Source organism: Oncorhynchus kisutch, linkage group LG19 (genome assembly GCF_002021735.2).
Source record: "Oncorhynchus kisutch isolate 150728-3 linkage group LG19, Okis_V2, whole genome shotgun sequence".
Classification (NCBI taxonomy): domain Eukaryota; kingdom Metazoa; phylum Chordata; class Actinopteri; order Salmoniformes; family Salmonidae; genus Oncorhynchus; species Oncorhynchus kisutch.
In genome coordinates, this window is record NC_034192.2 from 46,800,595 (window position 1) to 46,815,036 (window position 14,442).

General features: G+C 41.6%; 2 protein-coding genes and 1 non-coding gene across 3 annotated transcripts; 1 reads left to right on the top strand and 2 right to left on the bottom strand.

Annotated features, from left to right (window-relative positions):
• Positions 1-1,136: 1,136 nt before the first annotated feature.
• Positions 1,137-10,787, top strand: gla (galactosidase, alpha). The gene is made up of 7 exons (XM_020452948.2): positions 1,137-1,422; positions 2,051-2,225; positions 2,812-2,986; positions 3,143-3,234; positions 3,408-3,569; positions 3,838-4,035; positions 7,619-10,787. Exons 1-7 carry the CDS (start codon positions 1,244-1,246, stop codon positions 7,880-7,882), a joined length of 1,245 nt encoding a protein of 414 aa, XP_020308537.1. The 5' UTR covers positions 1,137-1,243; the 3' UTR covers positions 7,883-10,787.
• On the bottom strand, positions 9,727-14,384 carry LOC109864896 (60S ribosomal protein L36a). The gene is made up of 5 exons (XM_020452951.2): positions 14,269-14,384; positions 13,285-13,390; positions 13,112-13,179; positions 10,700-10,822; positions 9,727-9,808 (listed from the first exon to the last, which is right to left on the bottom strand). The coding sequence occupies exons 1-5, from the start codon at positions 14,335-14,337 to the stop codon at positions 9,788-9,790; spliced, it is 387 nt and encodes a 128-aa protein (XP_020308540.1). The 5' UTR covers positions 14,338-14,384; the 3' UTR covers positions 9,727-9,787.
• LOC116355122 (small nucleolar RNA SNORA9) lies at positions 11,172-11,308 on the bottom strand. Its single transcript, XR_004204366.1, has one exon. It is a non-coding gene; the product is annotated as a small nucleolar RNA SNORA9 (small nucleolar RNA).
• Positions 14,385-14,442: the final 58 nt, after the last annotated feature.

Consider the following 14,442-nt stretch of genomic DNA (forward strand, 5'->3'; position numbering starts at 1 on the left):
GAGGAGATTTTCGGCACAACACCGGCTCCAGGTATAAGTGACATAAGTGGTCGCTTCGGGCCTCAAGCCTCCTTTTTGGAGGGGGGGGGGGGGGGGGGGGGGTGACTCAGTCGGGGTCTCAACTGACTGTTGACAGTTAACATAGTAGAATACACAAGGTGGAAGTTGAACATTTGGTTGTGCATCAACAATTTTTGTATTTTTATGTCAGTCACTCAATTAGCCATGTCAGCTAACAATTTTCAGATTGGTAAATTAGTCTAGCCAGCTATCTAAACGTGTAGTTATCATGGCAGAACAACTACCAGGCACACAGGGCATGTGTAGAAATGCAGGAAGCTTTAAAACTGAAAAACAATTAACTCCACCCCTGGGCAAAATAAGTAGAATTTCATGAAATGTGTTATAAAACTGCAACATTTTCTCCTCACCCCATGGAAAATGTGCAGAGTTGTAGGAAATTAATTGCAGGAAAATTAACCTCTGTTCTCTTGGCCCTCCCACCACTACAGCTAGGACAGTAGAGTCTAGGCCTATCTTCTGAAACCCTACCTCTTCAAAGAGTATGTTAAATATTCCTACAGCAGCTCCTCAATAATAAAATAAATAAATATTGAACTAACACTGTTCAATGTACTGTATACAGTATATGCCTTTCGTGAACTAACACTCTCACTTGACTTTTTTTCCCCCTTACTAGCTCTGACTTTGCTGAGAGCTACTCAGCAAACTGTACTCACTATAACTGTGTTGTGTGGTTGTTTCACCTAGCTATTTAAGATGAATGCACTAACTGTAAGTCGCTCTGGATAAGAGCTTCTGCTAAATGACTAAAATGTACATGTGAAGTGCATTTTTCTCTTTGCCATCAAGAGGGGTGTCACTAAAATGTCTTGCCTGCATAGGGCCCCAAAAAAAGCTACAGCCAGACCTGTAGCCCATTATTTTTCAAACCTAGCAAAAAATATTATGAAGTTATGGTCAGGTGCACATCACAAGAAGTTACAGGCAAAAATTTTGAAATTACAATCCATGTCATCAAGCAAACACTTGACACAGGTGTGCTTCCTTGTTTATATCCAGACACTGGTGCAACGTGATTGGCTAGTTTCCAGCGCATCATGATATTACTGGTCCATGATGCAGTCAATCTTCCGGTAAGGCAGACCCAGTTTGTGTCACTATCAGGAAATAGACGTGCTTTCAATTCACACATTGTTAATGAAGATTATTTGTTAGTCAAATGAAACCAGTAACTAAAATGGGTGCTGTAGTTCTGGTGCTATTTACAATCGGTGCTTTTATCAGTCCAGTTAAATCTCTGGACAATGGTCTCGCGCTCAAGCCTACAATGGGTTGGCTGCATTGGGAGAGATTCATGTGCAATGTCGACTGTGACACGGACCCCAATAATTGCATCAGGTATGACATCTGGCTTCACCCTCAACTCTACACGTACTTTTAAATGTTCCCGACTCAATCAAACATGGAAGGCAAGGGAAACACAATTGACAGGATGGGTATAATTTTGTGGCACGTTCCAACGGGAATCTGTTCCAAAAACTTCGTGAAGTAGGATGCCAACAAAAGCATACAAAGTAGCATGATCAATTCACCTAGCTAACTAGCTGCCGAATCGGCATCAACTCACCACGTAGTTTATTCTTAATGTTTGTCCATAGGCTACCAGCGTGAGGACAGACATTTTTCGAAATAAAATCTTATTCTGCCGCTATACAACTATGTATGCGTTGTTTGTTGGCAGCCTTGTTATTTACGACGTTTTTGCAACAGATTCCTGTTGGAACGTTCCACAAAGTATAACCATCCTAATTGACACTGCTAAACTAGCTTAGACCATTTTGATGACCGCTCAATTCAAACTCATAGCAGGAAGTAGAGTAACAGTAGGCGATGGATGGTTCTACATCAGGTATAAATGGCCTCACACGTTCACTGGTACGTCATTGACACATTGAAGCATAGTTAATATCACAATATGAACTGGCTAATAGTTTCCTCTGTCTGTCCCTGATCTCTGTGTTGCTAGTGAGAATCTCTACATACAGATGGCAGATGTGATGGTGACGGAAGGCTGGAAGGAGGCTGGCTACGAGTATGTCTGCATCGATGACTGTTGGCCCAGCCACCAACGTGACGCCAAGGGACGCCTTCAGGCAGACCCGAAGCGGTTCCCCAGAGGCATCAAGAAACTGGCCGACTATGTGAGTGTATAGGCTACAGAGAGGTCGTGCTCATTAGGGCACACATGTACAAAAAACAAAATAATAATAATTTTGCAATGGAAAATTAAAACAATTATTTTTGGGCCATTTTATTTGGTTTCATGTCTACTGAACATGAACCAGTTGTTGAGGGACAACTTATATTATCCACATACAGTTGGTGATGCACTGCTTATGTCAGCTCTAACTCCAATGTTTTCTAGTTCCCAGTGCTTTTCTATCACACACTCTGTCACTTTAACACAACAGAAACATGTCCTTCCTCGAGTGATAACCTACCCAATGGGACTGTAAGTTTGTGGTTTACTAATTAGATCATCCACCTTGCTAAGAGTGACACATAACTATGAGCAAACAGAAAGGGAATATTGCTATTACCATGGTGCTAAACTACCAAAGGTTTCAAAACCCTCTGAAGTGCCATGAAAATGTGGTTTGGTAATACAACGTCACCATCTACTGGTTTCAACTGTAAGGGTCCACTTTGTTCATGGATTTTGGCCTACAGGACAAACCTTTTCTAAAAGCCTTATTGTAAGATTGTTATTTGTGATTGGTTATACAGGTTCATTCCAAGGGTCTCAAGTTGGGGATCTATGCTGATTTGGGAACCTTTACATGTGGAGGCTTTCCAGGGAGCATGGGATACTACGACATCGACGCTCAGACCTTTGCTGATTGGGGTGTGGATCTGCTCAAATTTGATGGGTGCTACATGAAGTGGACTTTACTGGGAGAAGGTGATTTATATATTAAATGTCATGCTACAAAACCTCTAATTCAACAGCTCAAAAGTCTTTCAGATTCAATTACGTTTCATGAATTGAATAGAGAATGATTGATTGGTAACACACGAAACCCTATAATTACTGCTGTGTGACCTTTTTTCCCCCCAGGTTACACAAACATGTCAATAGCACTGAACCAAACTGGGAGAAGTATCCTGTACTCCTGTGAGTGGCCACTGTATGAGTGGCCACACCATCAGGTAAGAAAGAGTGAGGTGGTAAATGCCTTTATTCCTAGCATTCCTTCAGTTCGTTGGCTAATGAAAAAGCTAAATATACCTGAAACTGAATTGATTTCATCTTGGTCAGGAGGAGTCATTCATGATTCATTTAGCATTGATTGTGTCCCACCATGTCAATGATGTACTCACAGCCAGACTATGCTGCCATACGGAAGGCCTGTAACCACTGGCGCAACTTTGCGGATGTGTATGACTCCTGGGACAGTGTGAAGACCATCTTGGACTGGACTGCCGACCATCAGGATGTCATTGTCCCAGCGGCTGGACCTGGGGGCTGGAATGACCCTGACATGGTACTGTGGCGGTACCACTTTTCACTATGGATAAGGGGTTGGGGCCAATTCATTCCATTTGTTTTCTATGGGGAATGTTTAAGTGAACTTCAATTGACCAATCCAATCCTGCTACTCAGTTGATGGCGTTCAGTGAAACAGTAAAACTAGTCTGAGTAATGATTAATCATCAACTCTTCACCTTACTCCTACCAGCTGTTCCTGCCATAACCCATGTACTTTGTCTGAATAGTATGTCTGATTGACTTTGACGGTGTTCCTTCCTCAGCTGGTGATTGGAAACTTTGGCCTGAGTCACGCCCAACAGGAGTCTCAGATGGCATTGTGGGCCATCATGGCCTCCCCTCTGCTGATGTCCAATGACCTGAGAGACATCTGCCCCCGGTCCAAGCAGCTGCTGCAGAACACAAGGATCATCGCCATCAGTCAGGACCCACTGGGCAGGCAGGGCTATCGAACCGCCAAGGTAGTACACCTCTACTTTGTCACTCACTGGGGATATTTCATGGTAATGCACAATGGCGAATAGTATTACCGCCACACATAAAACAAACAGGGCATATGCAACTTCTGTTGTGCAGTACCAAATCCTACTTTAAATGTGACTACTCGGTGCTAATACATTTTAATACAACACTGAACCAAAATATAAAAAAATATAAACGCAACATTTTAAAGTGTTGGTTCCATGTTTCATGAGCTGAAATAAAATATCCCAGAAATTGTCCATAAGCACAAAAAGCTTATTTGTCTAAAATGTTGTGCCCAAATATGTTTACATCCCTGTTAATGAGCATTTCTCCTTTGCCAAGATCCATCCTCCTGACAGGTGTGGCATATCAGTACACAGGTGCACCTTGTGCAGGGGACAATAAAAAGCCACTCTAAAACGTGTTGTTTTGTCACACAACGCCACAGATATCTAAAGTTTTGAGGGAGGCTGCATTTGGCTGACTACAGGAATGTCCACCAGAGCTGTTGCCAGAGAATTGCATGTTCATTTCCCTACCATAAGCCTCCTCCAACATTGTTTTAGAGAATTTGGCAGTACATCCAACCGGCCTCACAACCGCATACCATGTGTAACCACACTAGCCCAGGACCTCCACATCCGGCTTCTTCACCTGGGAGATTGTCTGAGACCAGCCACGTCGTCTGAGACAGCTGATGAAACTGTTTTCACAAACAAAGAATTTCTGCACAATCTGTCAGAAACAGTCTCAGGGTAGCTCATCTGCGTGCTTGTTGTCCTCACCAAGGTCTTGACCACCTGAATGCAGTTCGGCATCGTAAGCGACTATGTGGACAAATGCTCACCTTCGATGGCCTCTGGCACGCTGGAGTAGTGTGCTCTTCACGGATTAATCTCTGTTACAACTGTAGTGAGCAGACGGCGTGTATGGTGTTGTGTGGGAGAGCAGTTTGCTGATGTCAATGTTGTGAACAGAGTGCCCCATGGTGACAGTGGGGTTATAGTCTGGGCAGGCATAAGCTACCGACAATTATCGATGGCAATTTTAATGCATAGAGACACCATGACGAGATCCTGAGAACCCTTGTCGTGTCATTCATCCGCTGCCATCACCATGTTTCAACATAATGTACAGCCCCATGTTGCAAGGCTTTGTACACAATTCCTAGAAGCTGATAATGGCCTGCATACTCACCGGACATGTCACCAATTGAGCATCTTCGGGATGCTCTGGTTTGATGTGTACGACAGCGTGTTTCAGTTTCCACCATTATCCAGCAACTTCGCACAGCCATTGAAGAGCAGTAGGACAACATTCCACAGGCCACAATCAACAGCCTGATCAACTCTATGTGAAGGAGATGTGTTGCGCTGCATGAGGCAAATGGTGGTCACACCAGATACTGACTTTTAAGGGTATATGTGACCCAGTCATGTGAAATCCATAGATTAGGGCCAATTTTTAATTTTATTTCAATTGACTGATTTCCTTTTTATATGAACTGTAACAGTAAAATCTTTGTGTTTTATATTTTTGTTCAGTGTAATAATGGTCAAATACCCTTATGCAGCTACACTATCACAGAGCCTAATCAAACTCAAGCCTGAAACTCCAAAGAAATGACATCTAACATCATGCATTCACTATAAATTGCCAACTCTGTAACCTCTGTAACCATATGGCATTCATCTGTAGCCACATAAATGATTTACTTTCCCCCAATGATCAACACCACCGATGACGATAACGCATATATCTGGGTTGGTTGTTTAGCAACACAACAGTCACGTGGCGAACTATGGGGCAATACAGACGGGGTTGGCTTCGACTGTTGACATAAACTATATTTAGCCTGTGTTCATTGAAAACATAAATACATTTGTACAATTAACACTTGTCTCAAATACATCGTTAGTTGTTTAGCTAGCAAGTTCTTGCCATATTAGCATAGATATGACATCGACATTTACAGTTGAAGTCGGAAGTTTACATGCACCTAGGTTGGAGTCATTAAAACTAGTTTTTCAACCACTCCACAAATTTCTTTACATACACTAAGTTGGCTGTGCCTTTTTAAACAGCTTGGAAAATCTTCTGATAGGCTAATTGACATCATTTGAGTCAATTGGAGGTGTACTTGTATCTCAAGGCCTACCTTCAAACTCAGTGCCTCTTTGCTTGACGTCATGGGAAAAATCTAAAGAAATCAGCCAATACTTCAGGAAAAAAATTGTAGACCTCCACAAGTCTGGTTCATCCCTGGGAGCCATTTCCAAATGCCTGAAGGTACCACATTCATCTATACAAACAATAGTACGCAAGTATAAATACCATGGGACCACACATCTGTGCAAAAACTGCAAATCAATCCCAGAGCAGCAAAGGACCTTGTGAAGATGCTGGAGGGAACAGGTACAAAAGTATCTATATCCACAGTAAAATGAGTCCTATGTCAACATAACCTGAAAGGCCACTCAGCAAGGAAGAAGCCACTGCTCCAAAACTGCCATAAAAAAGTCAGGAGATGGTTTGCAACTGCACGTGGGGACAAAGATTGTACATTTTGGAGAAATGTTCTCTGGTCTGATGAAACAAAAATAGAACTGTTTGGCCGTAATGACCATCGTTATGTTTGGAGGTAAAAGGGGGAGGCTTGCAAGCCAAAGAACATCATCCCAACCGTGAAGTACAGGGGTGGCAGCATTATGCTGTGGGGGTGCTTTGCTGTAGGAGGGACTAGTGCACTTCACAAAATAGATGGCATCATGAGGTAGGACAATTATGTGGATATATTGAAGCAACATCTCAAGACAAGTTAAAGCTTGGTCGCAAATGGGTCTTCCAAATGGACAATGACCCCAAGCATAGTTCCAAAGTTGTGGCAAAATAGCTTAAGGACTACAAAGTCAAGGTATTGGAGTGGCCATCACAAAGCCCTGACCTCAATCCAATATCAAATGTGTGGGCAGAACTGAAAAAGCATGTGCAAGCAAGGCCTACAAACCTGACTTAGTTACCCCAGCTCTGTCAGGAGGAATGGGCCAAAATTCACCCAACTTATTGTGGGAAGCTTGTAGAAGGCTACCTGAAACGTTTGACCCATATTAAACAATTTAAAGGCAATGCTACCAAATACTTATTGAGTGTGTGTACATTTCTTTACCCACTGGGAATGTGATGAAAGCTGAAATAGATCATTCTCTCTACTATTATTCTGACATTTCACATTCTTAAAATAAATTGGTGATCGTAACTGACTTGAGATGGAATTTTTACTAGGATTAAATGTCAGGAATTGTGAAAAACCGAGTTTAAATGTACTCCGCATTGCGTTGTGCCTAAGAATAGCCCTTAGCCATGGTATATTGGCCATATATCACAAACCCCCAAGCTGTCTTATTGCTATAATAGACTGGTTACGAATGTAATTAGAGCAGTAAAAATAAATGTTTTGTCATACCCGTGGTATACGGTCTGATATACCACGGCTTTCAGCCAATCAGCATTCAGGGCTCGAACCACCCAGTTATAATCTGAAATCAGGCTGTTGAAACTAACCTGACTGTTGATTGACAGGTGGACAGTTTCGAGGTGTGGGAAAGACACCTGTCTGGTGGCCGGTTGGCTCTGGCAGTGATGAACAAGCAGGAGATCGGTGGACCCCGAGGCTTCCCCCTCACCCTGGCCACGCTGCCTAGCTGGAAGATCTGCCACCCCCAGTGTAATGTCACCCAGGTCCTGCCCAGCTACAAGGAGCTGGGGGTCCAGACCCTCCTCAGTAAACTTGTGGTGGTGGTCAACCCTTCTGGCACAGCACTGCTAACTGTCACCCCCATTTAAGTGTGACTTCAACACCCAATTGCAATTATGGAAGGACATGCCCAACGTGAACAGTTCTTTAGTATGGTGTAGCTAGCAGACAAGCATATGGGCCCTGGCCCTCACCCAGCACTGATTGAAATGCACAGGATTTATAAGCACTTTAATTCACAGCAAGTTACGTTGCTTATTATGATTATTCTAGATAGTGTGCTTATTTGCCAAAGAGCCATGTATATGCTCACCTTTGAATAGGTTATTTAGTTGGTGTGCTTCCCTTGAATTATTAGAGATTTTTCATTATTTTAAGTGTGGAATGTGTTAGTAATTGTCCATGTTTTGTATGCTAATTGATCTGGTCACAAAAAGGAGATTTGCTGGATGGCACACCTGAATGTTCCGATATCAAAAATCAGTAGTACTGTAACAATTTGGAAATGTTCACATTTAATTAAAGTGGCAATCTGGAGTTCAAACAAAACCAAAGCCATCAACCTGCCACTTTTTTGGTAAGCTTCGGGATGGGTCTGGAAAAACATTACCACTTAAATTTACGGTAACACTTCACAACCAGTGTTATAACATGGTCATAACCATGTCAATGTCTTAACAGCTTACATAACTTGTCAAAATGGGATCATAACATTGTCATGACCCATATTTACACCTGTTGTGACATTTTTATGGCTGGTTATGACACTTGCATAAGTGTCAACCCACATTTACTCAAATGTTTTTTCCCTGCCAAGAAGTCTTGTAATTCTTTAGTCACTTTTTTCTTCATATTTTAGAAAACACTGACTAAAAAATGCTTTTTGAAAGTGTCTGACCATAATATATGCCCTTGTCCTGCATTCATCCGTCATCAGCAAGTGTTGGGGTCGGTGCATGTCTGACATCAATGTGTGCGCAATTGAAATTTAATTTGGTCAATTTTAGAAAATTATAGTAAACATACTGTTGACAAGTAGGCTATATGGTGTAATGGAATGTTTTGCCTTGTGTGGTAGGTGTCATAACCAGCCATAAAATAACTTCTGCGGTAGGTTTACACTTCTGTAGTCATCTTAACCAGCCATAAAATAATGCAATGTATCAAACTTATGATGCTGGGTGTCCACAAATTTCCACAGGCAAGAACTGAATTCGAAATTATTTTAAAGCGTTCTTTGCTCTACCCTAGTTAGCATTGGCTGGCGGAACTGCCAACTTCCTTCAAACTACACAAGGAAAAAAATTGTGTTCATCTGACTCTGGTTAAGTAGGTCAAGGACTTTAATCCCAAAATCTCACCATACCCCTTTAACCTTATTTTGGGTTCTTATCACTTCAATATACGTACACACACTAGATATGGGACCCCACTATTGTAAAAATATTTGAAGTTATAGAAATGCATTTATTACATTTTTAAATGTGAGCTAAACAAGAATGTATACAAACATTCCTAAAGTATAATTTGATATTAATGTAGGCATACAACAAATATACTTAAATACATGCAATTGTCCTTAACACTATTAGTCCATTAATTCCTATGGAGGACTGCTCCTACTAGGGAGTGCCAATATGGCCGATCAGTGTCTTCAAAGCCTCTCAATGGCCAATACATAGCGTCAGCATTCTAGGGTTTATATACATAATTCGGTTCTGATGGGGTGAGACTGTTGTACTAAGCCCATGAGGATACGATTCAGGCATGGTTATTCGCTAGTGTGTTTATACTGATGTGCTTCAACCACTCTTGGAAAGGTGAAGTTGTAAATTCTGGAATGGCCAATTACATCTTCATATCCACCAACTGTAATTGCCATCACTCTTGCAATTACCACCAAGGTACAGTTAAAGAGAGATGAGACATCTGGTACAATTTTAATACATTTATTGGGGGGGAAAATAAGTCCATCCAATAGATTGACCCACAGCCTAGAACTGGATGACCTGGCCCTGAAAGGAGACAAAAACAAGGTTATAAGGCAGCTCAGATATTCAACCAGCACATTGAAACTATTCACCTTTCCACAATGAAAAATACAAAACACCCCTTCTGAATCCAATCACATCGACAACTTGTTAACATTCATTAGGGCATATCTAAAATCCAAACAATTCAAGAGCCGCACACGTTAGGCCAGAGAGGGCCTTCAGACTGCTATTGTCAATTCCTCTCCAGGCTGTCTAATAATCCCTGAGTTCAGAGGAAGCATGCATTTTTGTAATTGACTAAATGTTCTATAGAGCAACGATTTAAAGTGGAAGAGCTCCGAGGTGTATCAAGGATAGTTGAACATTGTCAAATGTCACCGATAACACTAAACGTCATTTAGATGTCCAGAAACCATAGACCCCTCAAAGGCAACTCTGGACCCTGAAGCCAGTTCCACTACATTTTTACATTGTTCCCCTCGAACCAAGGATAGATTTAGACCTGAGACACCAGGTGGGTGAAATTAATGATCAGGCAGAGCATAAAAAAACAGCAGGCTCTGGACCTTGTAGGGTAAGAGTTTAATACCCCTGGTATAGTACATTCAGAAAGTATTCAGACCCATTGACTTTATTCTTATTCTAAAATTGATTAAAATTGCCCCCCCCCCTCATCAATCTACACACAATATGCCATAATGACAAATAAAAAATAATTCTCATTTAATTCTCACATTAAAAATAAACTGAAATATCACATTACCATAAGTATTCAGACCCTTTCCAAATGCACTGTACATACACACATTGCTTTTCATGGCTGTGGAACAAATACACAACCCATCCCACATGCAGAATAAACACGGGCCCGGAGCATCTGTGTTGCACTACATGGCTAGAGTTTGTGCTTACCTTTCTCTTCTTGTCACCTCCCAGCTCAAAGTGCTTGCATCTCTTGATGGGCACCATTCTCTTGGCCCTGCAGTTGGGCTCCACACACTCCAGCCTCAACACGATCTTCTTTGTGGTCTTGGCCTGAGGAGAGAATACAATGTCACCACAGTCCAGGATTCATGCACACATGACACAAGGCAGCGGCATTCTGATGATCTACCCCTCTCGAAGTGTGTTCTCGTTCACTCCCCTCCATGCATTAAATGGCTAGAGGAAGTTTCCACCCATTCCTTTCAAATCCATGAGGGGGCGTTTGAGGACAAAATATGGAAAAGAGGTGGACAATCAGAGCGTTGCCTGTGTTTCTCAATTTCAGAGCTCAAAATTTTACCCCTTAACACCTTTTCATTTTCTGGAGTGTAAAAAGATTGTCAATACTGTATTTTATGTAGGTGCAGAAGTAAAGGAGAAATAAAGTGTTCATTAATCAAGTTGTCTGAGGTTTACCTATAACCTTGCCACGGAAGAGACACAGCAGGGCCTCAAACCATCTCAGTTTTCTCTAGCAGACACTTTAGGAAAGGACAAAGCCACTACAGGCCAAGCCTCGCTGACAATGGCCTGCACAAATAGTACACATTTGTAAGGTATATCAGTGGTTCAACTCCTTTCCTTGAGTAATCAACAGTACATGTTCAGTTGAAGTCGAAGTTTACATACACCATAGCCAAATACATTTAAACTCAGTTTCACAATTCCTGACATTTAATCCTAAAAACAATTCCCCGTCTTAGGTCAGTTAGGATCACCACTTTATTTTTAAAATGTGAAATGTCAGAATAGTAGAGAACTATTTATTTCAGCTTTCATCACATTCCCAATGGGTCAGAAGTTTACATACACTCAATTAGTATTTTGTAGCGTTGCCTTTAAATGATTTAACTTGGGTCAAACATTTCAGATAGCCTTCCACAAGCTTCCCACAATAAGTTGGATGAATTTTGGCCCATTCCTCCTGACAGAGCTGGTGTAACTGAGTCGGGTCAGGCCTCCTTGCTCGCACACGCCTTTTCAGGTTCTGCCCACACATTTTCTATAGGATTGAGGTCAGGGCTTTGTGATAGCTACTCCAATACCTTGACTTTGTTGTCCCCCTTAAGCCATTTTGCCACAACTTAGGAAGTATGCTTGGGGTCATTGTCCATTTGGAAGACCCATTTGCCACCAAGCTTTAACTTCATGATGGATGTCTTGAGATGTTGCTTCAATATATCCACATATTTTTCTTCCTCGTGATGCCATCTATTTTGTGAAGTGCACCAGTACCTCCTGCAGCAAAGCATCCCCACAACATGATGCTGCCACCCCTGTGCTTCACGGTTGGGATGTTCTTCGGCTTGCAAGCCTCCCCCTTTTCCCTCCAAACATAACGCTGGTCATTACGGCCAAACAGTTCTATTTTTGTTCCATCAGACCAGAGGACATTTCTCCAAAAAGTACGGTCTTTGTCCCCATGTGCAGTTGCAAACCGTAGTCTGGCTTTTTTATGGTTTTGGAGCAGTGGCTTCTTCCTTGCTGAGTGGCCTTTCAGGTTATGGCGATATAGGACTCGTTTTACTGTGGATATAGATATTTTTTTACCTGTTTCCTACAACATCTTCACATGGTCCTTTGCTGTTGTTCTGGGATTGATTTTCACCTTTTGCAGGAAAGTACGTTAATCTCTAGGAGACAGAACGCGTCTCCTTCCTGAGTGGTATGACAGCTACATGGTCCCATGGTGTTTATACTTGCAAACTATTGTTTGTACAGATGAACGTGGTACCTTCAGGCGTTTGGAAATTGCTCCCAAGGAAGAACCAAACTTGTTGTCCACAAAAAAAAAATCCTGAGGTCTTGGCCGATTTCTTTTGATTTTCCCATGATGTAAAGCAAAGAGGTATTGAGTTTGAAAGTAGGCCTTGAAATACATCCACAGGTACACCTCCAGTTGAATCAAATGATGTCAATTAGCTTATCAGAAGCTTCTAAAGCCATGACATCATTTTCTGGAATTTTACAAGCTGTTTAAAGACACAGTCAACTTAGTGTATGTAAAACTTCTGACCCACTGAAATTGTGATTATAAGTGAAATAATCTGTCTGTAAACAATTGTTGGAAAAATGACTTGTGTCATGCACAAAGTAGATGTCCTAACCGACTTGGCAAAACTATAGTTTGTTAACAAGAAATTTGTGAAGTGGTTGAAAAACAAGTTTTAATGACTCCAAGCTAAGTGTATGTAATCTTCTGACTTCAACTGTATGTTGCCCCAGACCGCCAGGACTACTTAACTGTACTGTTTGGGTTCCTCAAGGATAGAAGTATACCACTGATATAAGGTACCTTTTGGTAACGTATCCAGTACACACAAAGCTTTGCAAGCTTACCTTTTTGCGGAAAATAGGCTTGGTCTGTCCACCGTAACCGGACTGCTTTCTGTCATATCTCCTCTTACCTAAAACACAGATCGTACATCAATTATTTAATTTGTAACACATAGCAGTCCATACGTCAAATGTTCATCACATCTGCCAATGCTCATATTGAGACAGAAACTCACCCTGTGCGTAGAGGGAATCCTTTCCCTTCTTGTACTGGGTAACTTTGTGAAGCTGGTGTCTCTTGCACTTCTTGCAGTAGGTCCTGCGTGTCTTCGGCACGTTCACCTGAATCACAGATTTAGAATGTATACTGACAAAGTGCTGCAGTCTGGTACATTTCAAGTACCTCTTCATTCAAATAGTCTCTGGGCTTCATAGCAAATATCCAGCATGGGGGTCAGGTCACTACCATTCAACCTAGGGGGATACTAGCCGAGGAACACTCTAACTCCCTTCGCATATCGAGGAAGAGTGGAGTTTGGATATCTGGTCATGCAATTTCCCTTCAACAAAATTGAGTCACCAGCAGTCAATATCTGTAAAAATCCGACCACCCGCTCGTCGCGCAGCTGAATTTAGGTGATGATAACTGAGTAGCTAAGTGTTTCTCAGGTAGGCCAAGAGCCTTTTCACCATCTATGTGGCATTTTTGTTCCAACGACTACATGTACATACGTTTAGTGTTGTTGACTCAAAAAGTTGTATAAACACCTCTACCAACAATCCATTTGCCAAAGGCTTTGGTGTGAGCAGCTAGCTCCATCGTTACACAACAGGATCTCCTTGATAGCACGCAGCACTACTTGGTAGTTATAATGCATTTGCTATTATTACAACTTTGAAAGGTATTTGGCAGGGATGCATTTCTAAAATGCTAACACTATTATATTGCCAAGAATACAGTAATAAGGGCAATTTCAATAAGAGACTGCCATTAACTAGCTAGGTAGTTAGCGATACAATCACCGTAGCCATTCGCTCGAGTTTTGTATATAGGCAACTTTTGCGGGGAGATATACAGATAAAAACATTAATAATGGGATATACATGTCCCTAACCATTGCATTCACACATTGCGTACTTTCAAATGTAACAAGTGAATGTATAGTTCGAAGATTACAGTTGATAGTTTTTTAAAGTCTATTAGTGATTGAGTTTCATACCATGACGACAATCCGATCCAGACGAAAAGAGGAAGGTTGACGCCGGAAGCACTTTTTCATAAAGAACATTGGATACCAATGGGTCCTAATTTTGAACACTGCCACCTTGTGTTTGAGTGTAGAATAGAACCAAGTTGACCACAGTCGTCCTTCAGTACAAAGCTTTACAAATAT

Bases quoted from the DNA above. Each gene is read 5' to 3' on its own strand.
- gla (XM_020452948.2), top strand. From the start codon at position 1,244: ATGAAACCAGTAACTAAAATGGGTGCTGTAGTTCTGGTGCTATTTACA. The intron at 1,423-2,050 runs GTATGACATCTG...CTGTGTTGCTAG, and splicing joins GACCCCAATAATTGCATCAG to TGAGAATCTCTACATACAGA. The intron at 2,987-3,142 runs GTGATTTATATA...TTTTCCCCCCAG, and splicing joins GTGGACTTTACTGGGAGAAG to GTTACACAAACATGTCAATA.
- LOC109864896 (XM_020452951.2), bottom strand. From the start codon at position 14,337: ATGTTCTTTATGAAAAAGTGCTTCCGGCGTCAACCTTCCTCTTTTCGT. The intron at 13,391-14,268 runs GTATGAAACTCA...TCTGTGATTCAG, and splicing joins TGGATCGGATTGTCGTCATG to GTGAACGTGCCGAAGACACG. The intron at 9,809-10,699 runs GTAAGCACAAAC...GTCTCCTTTCAG, and splicing joins GAGGTGACAAGAAGAGAAAG to GGCCAGGTCATCCAGTTCTA.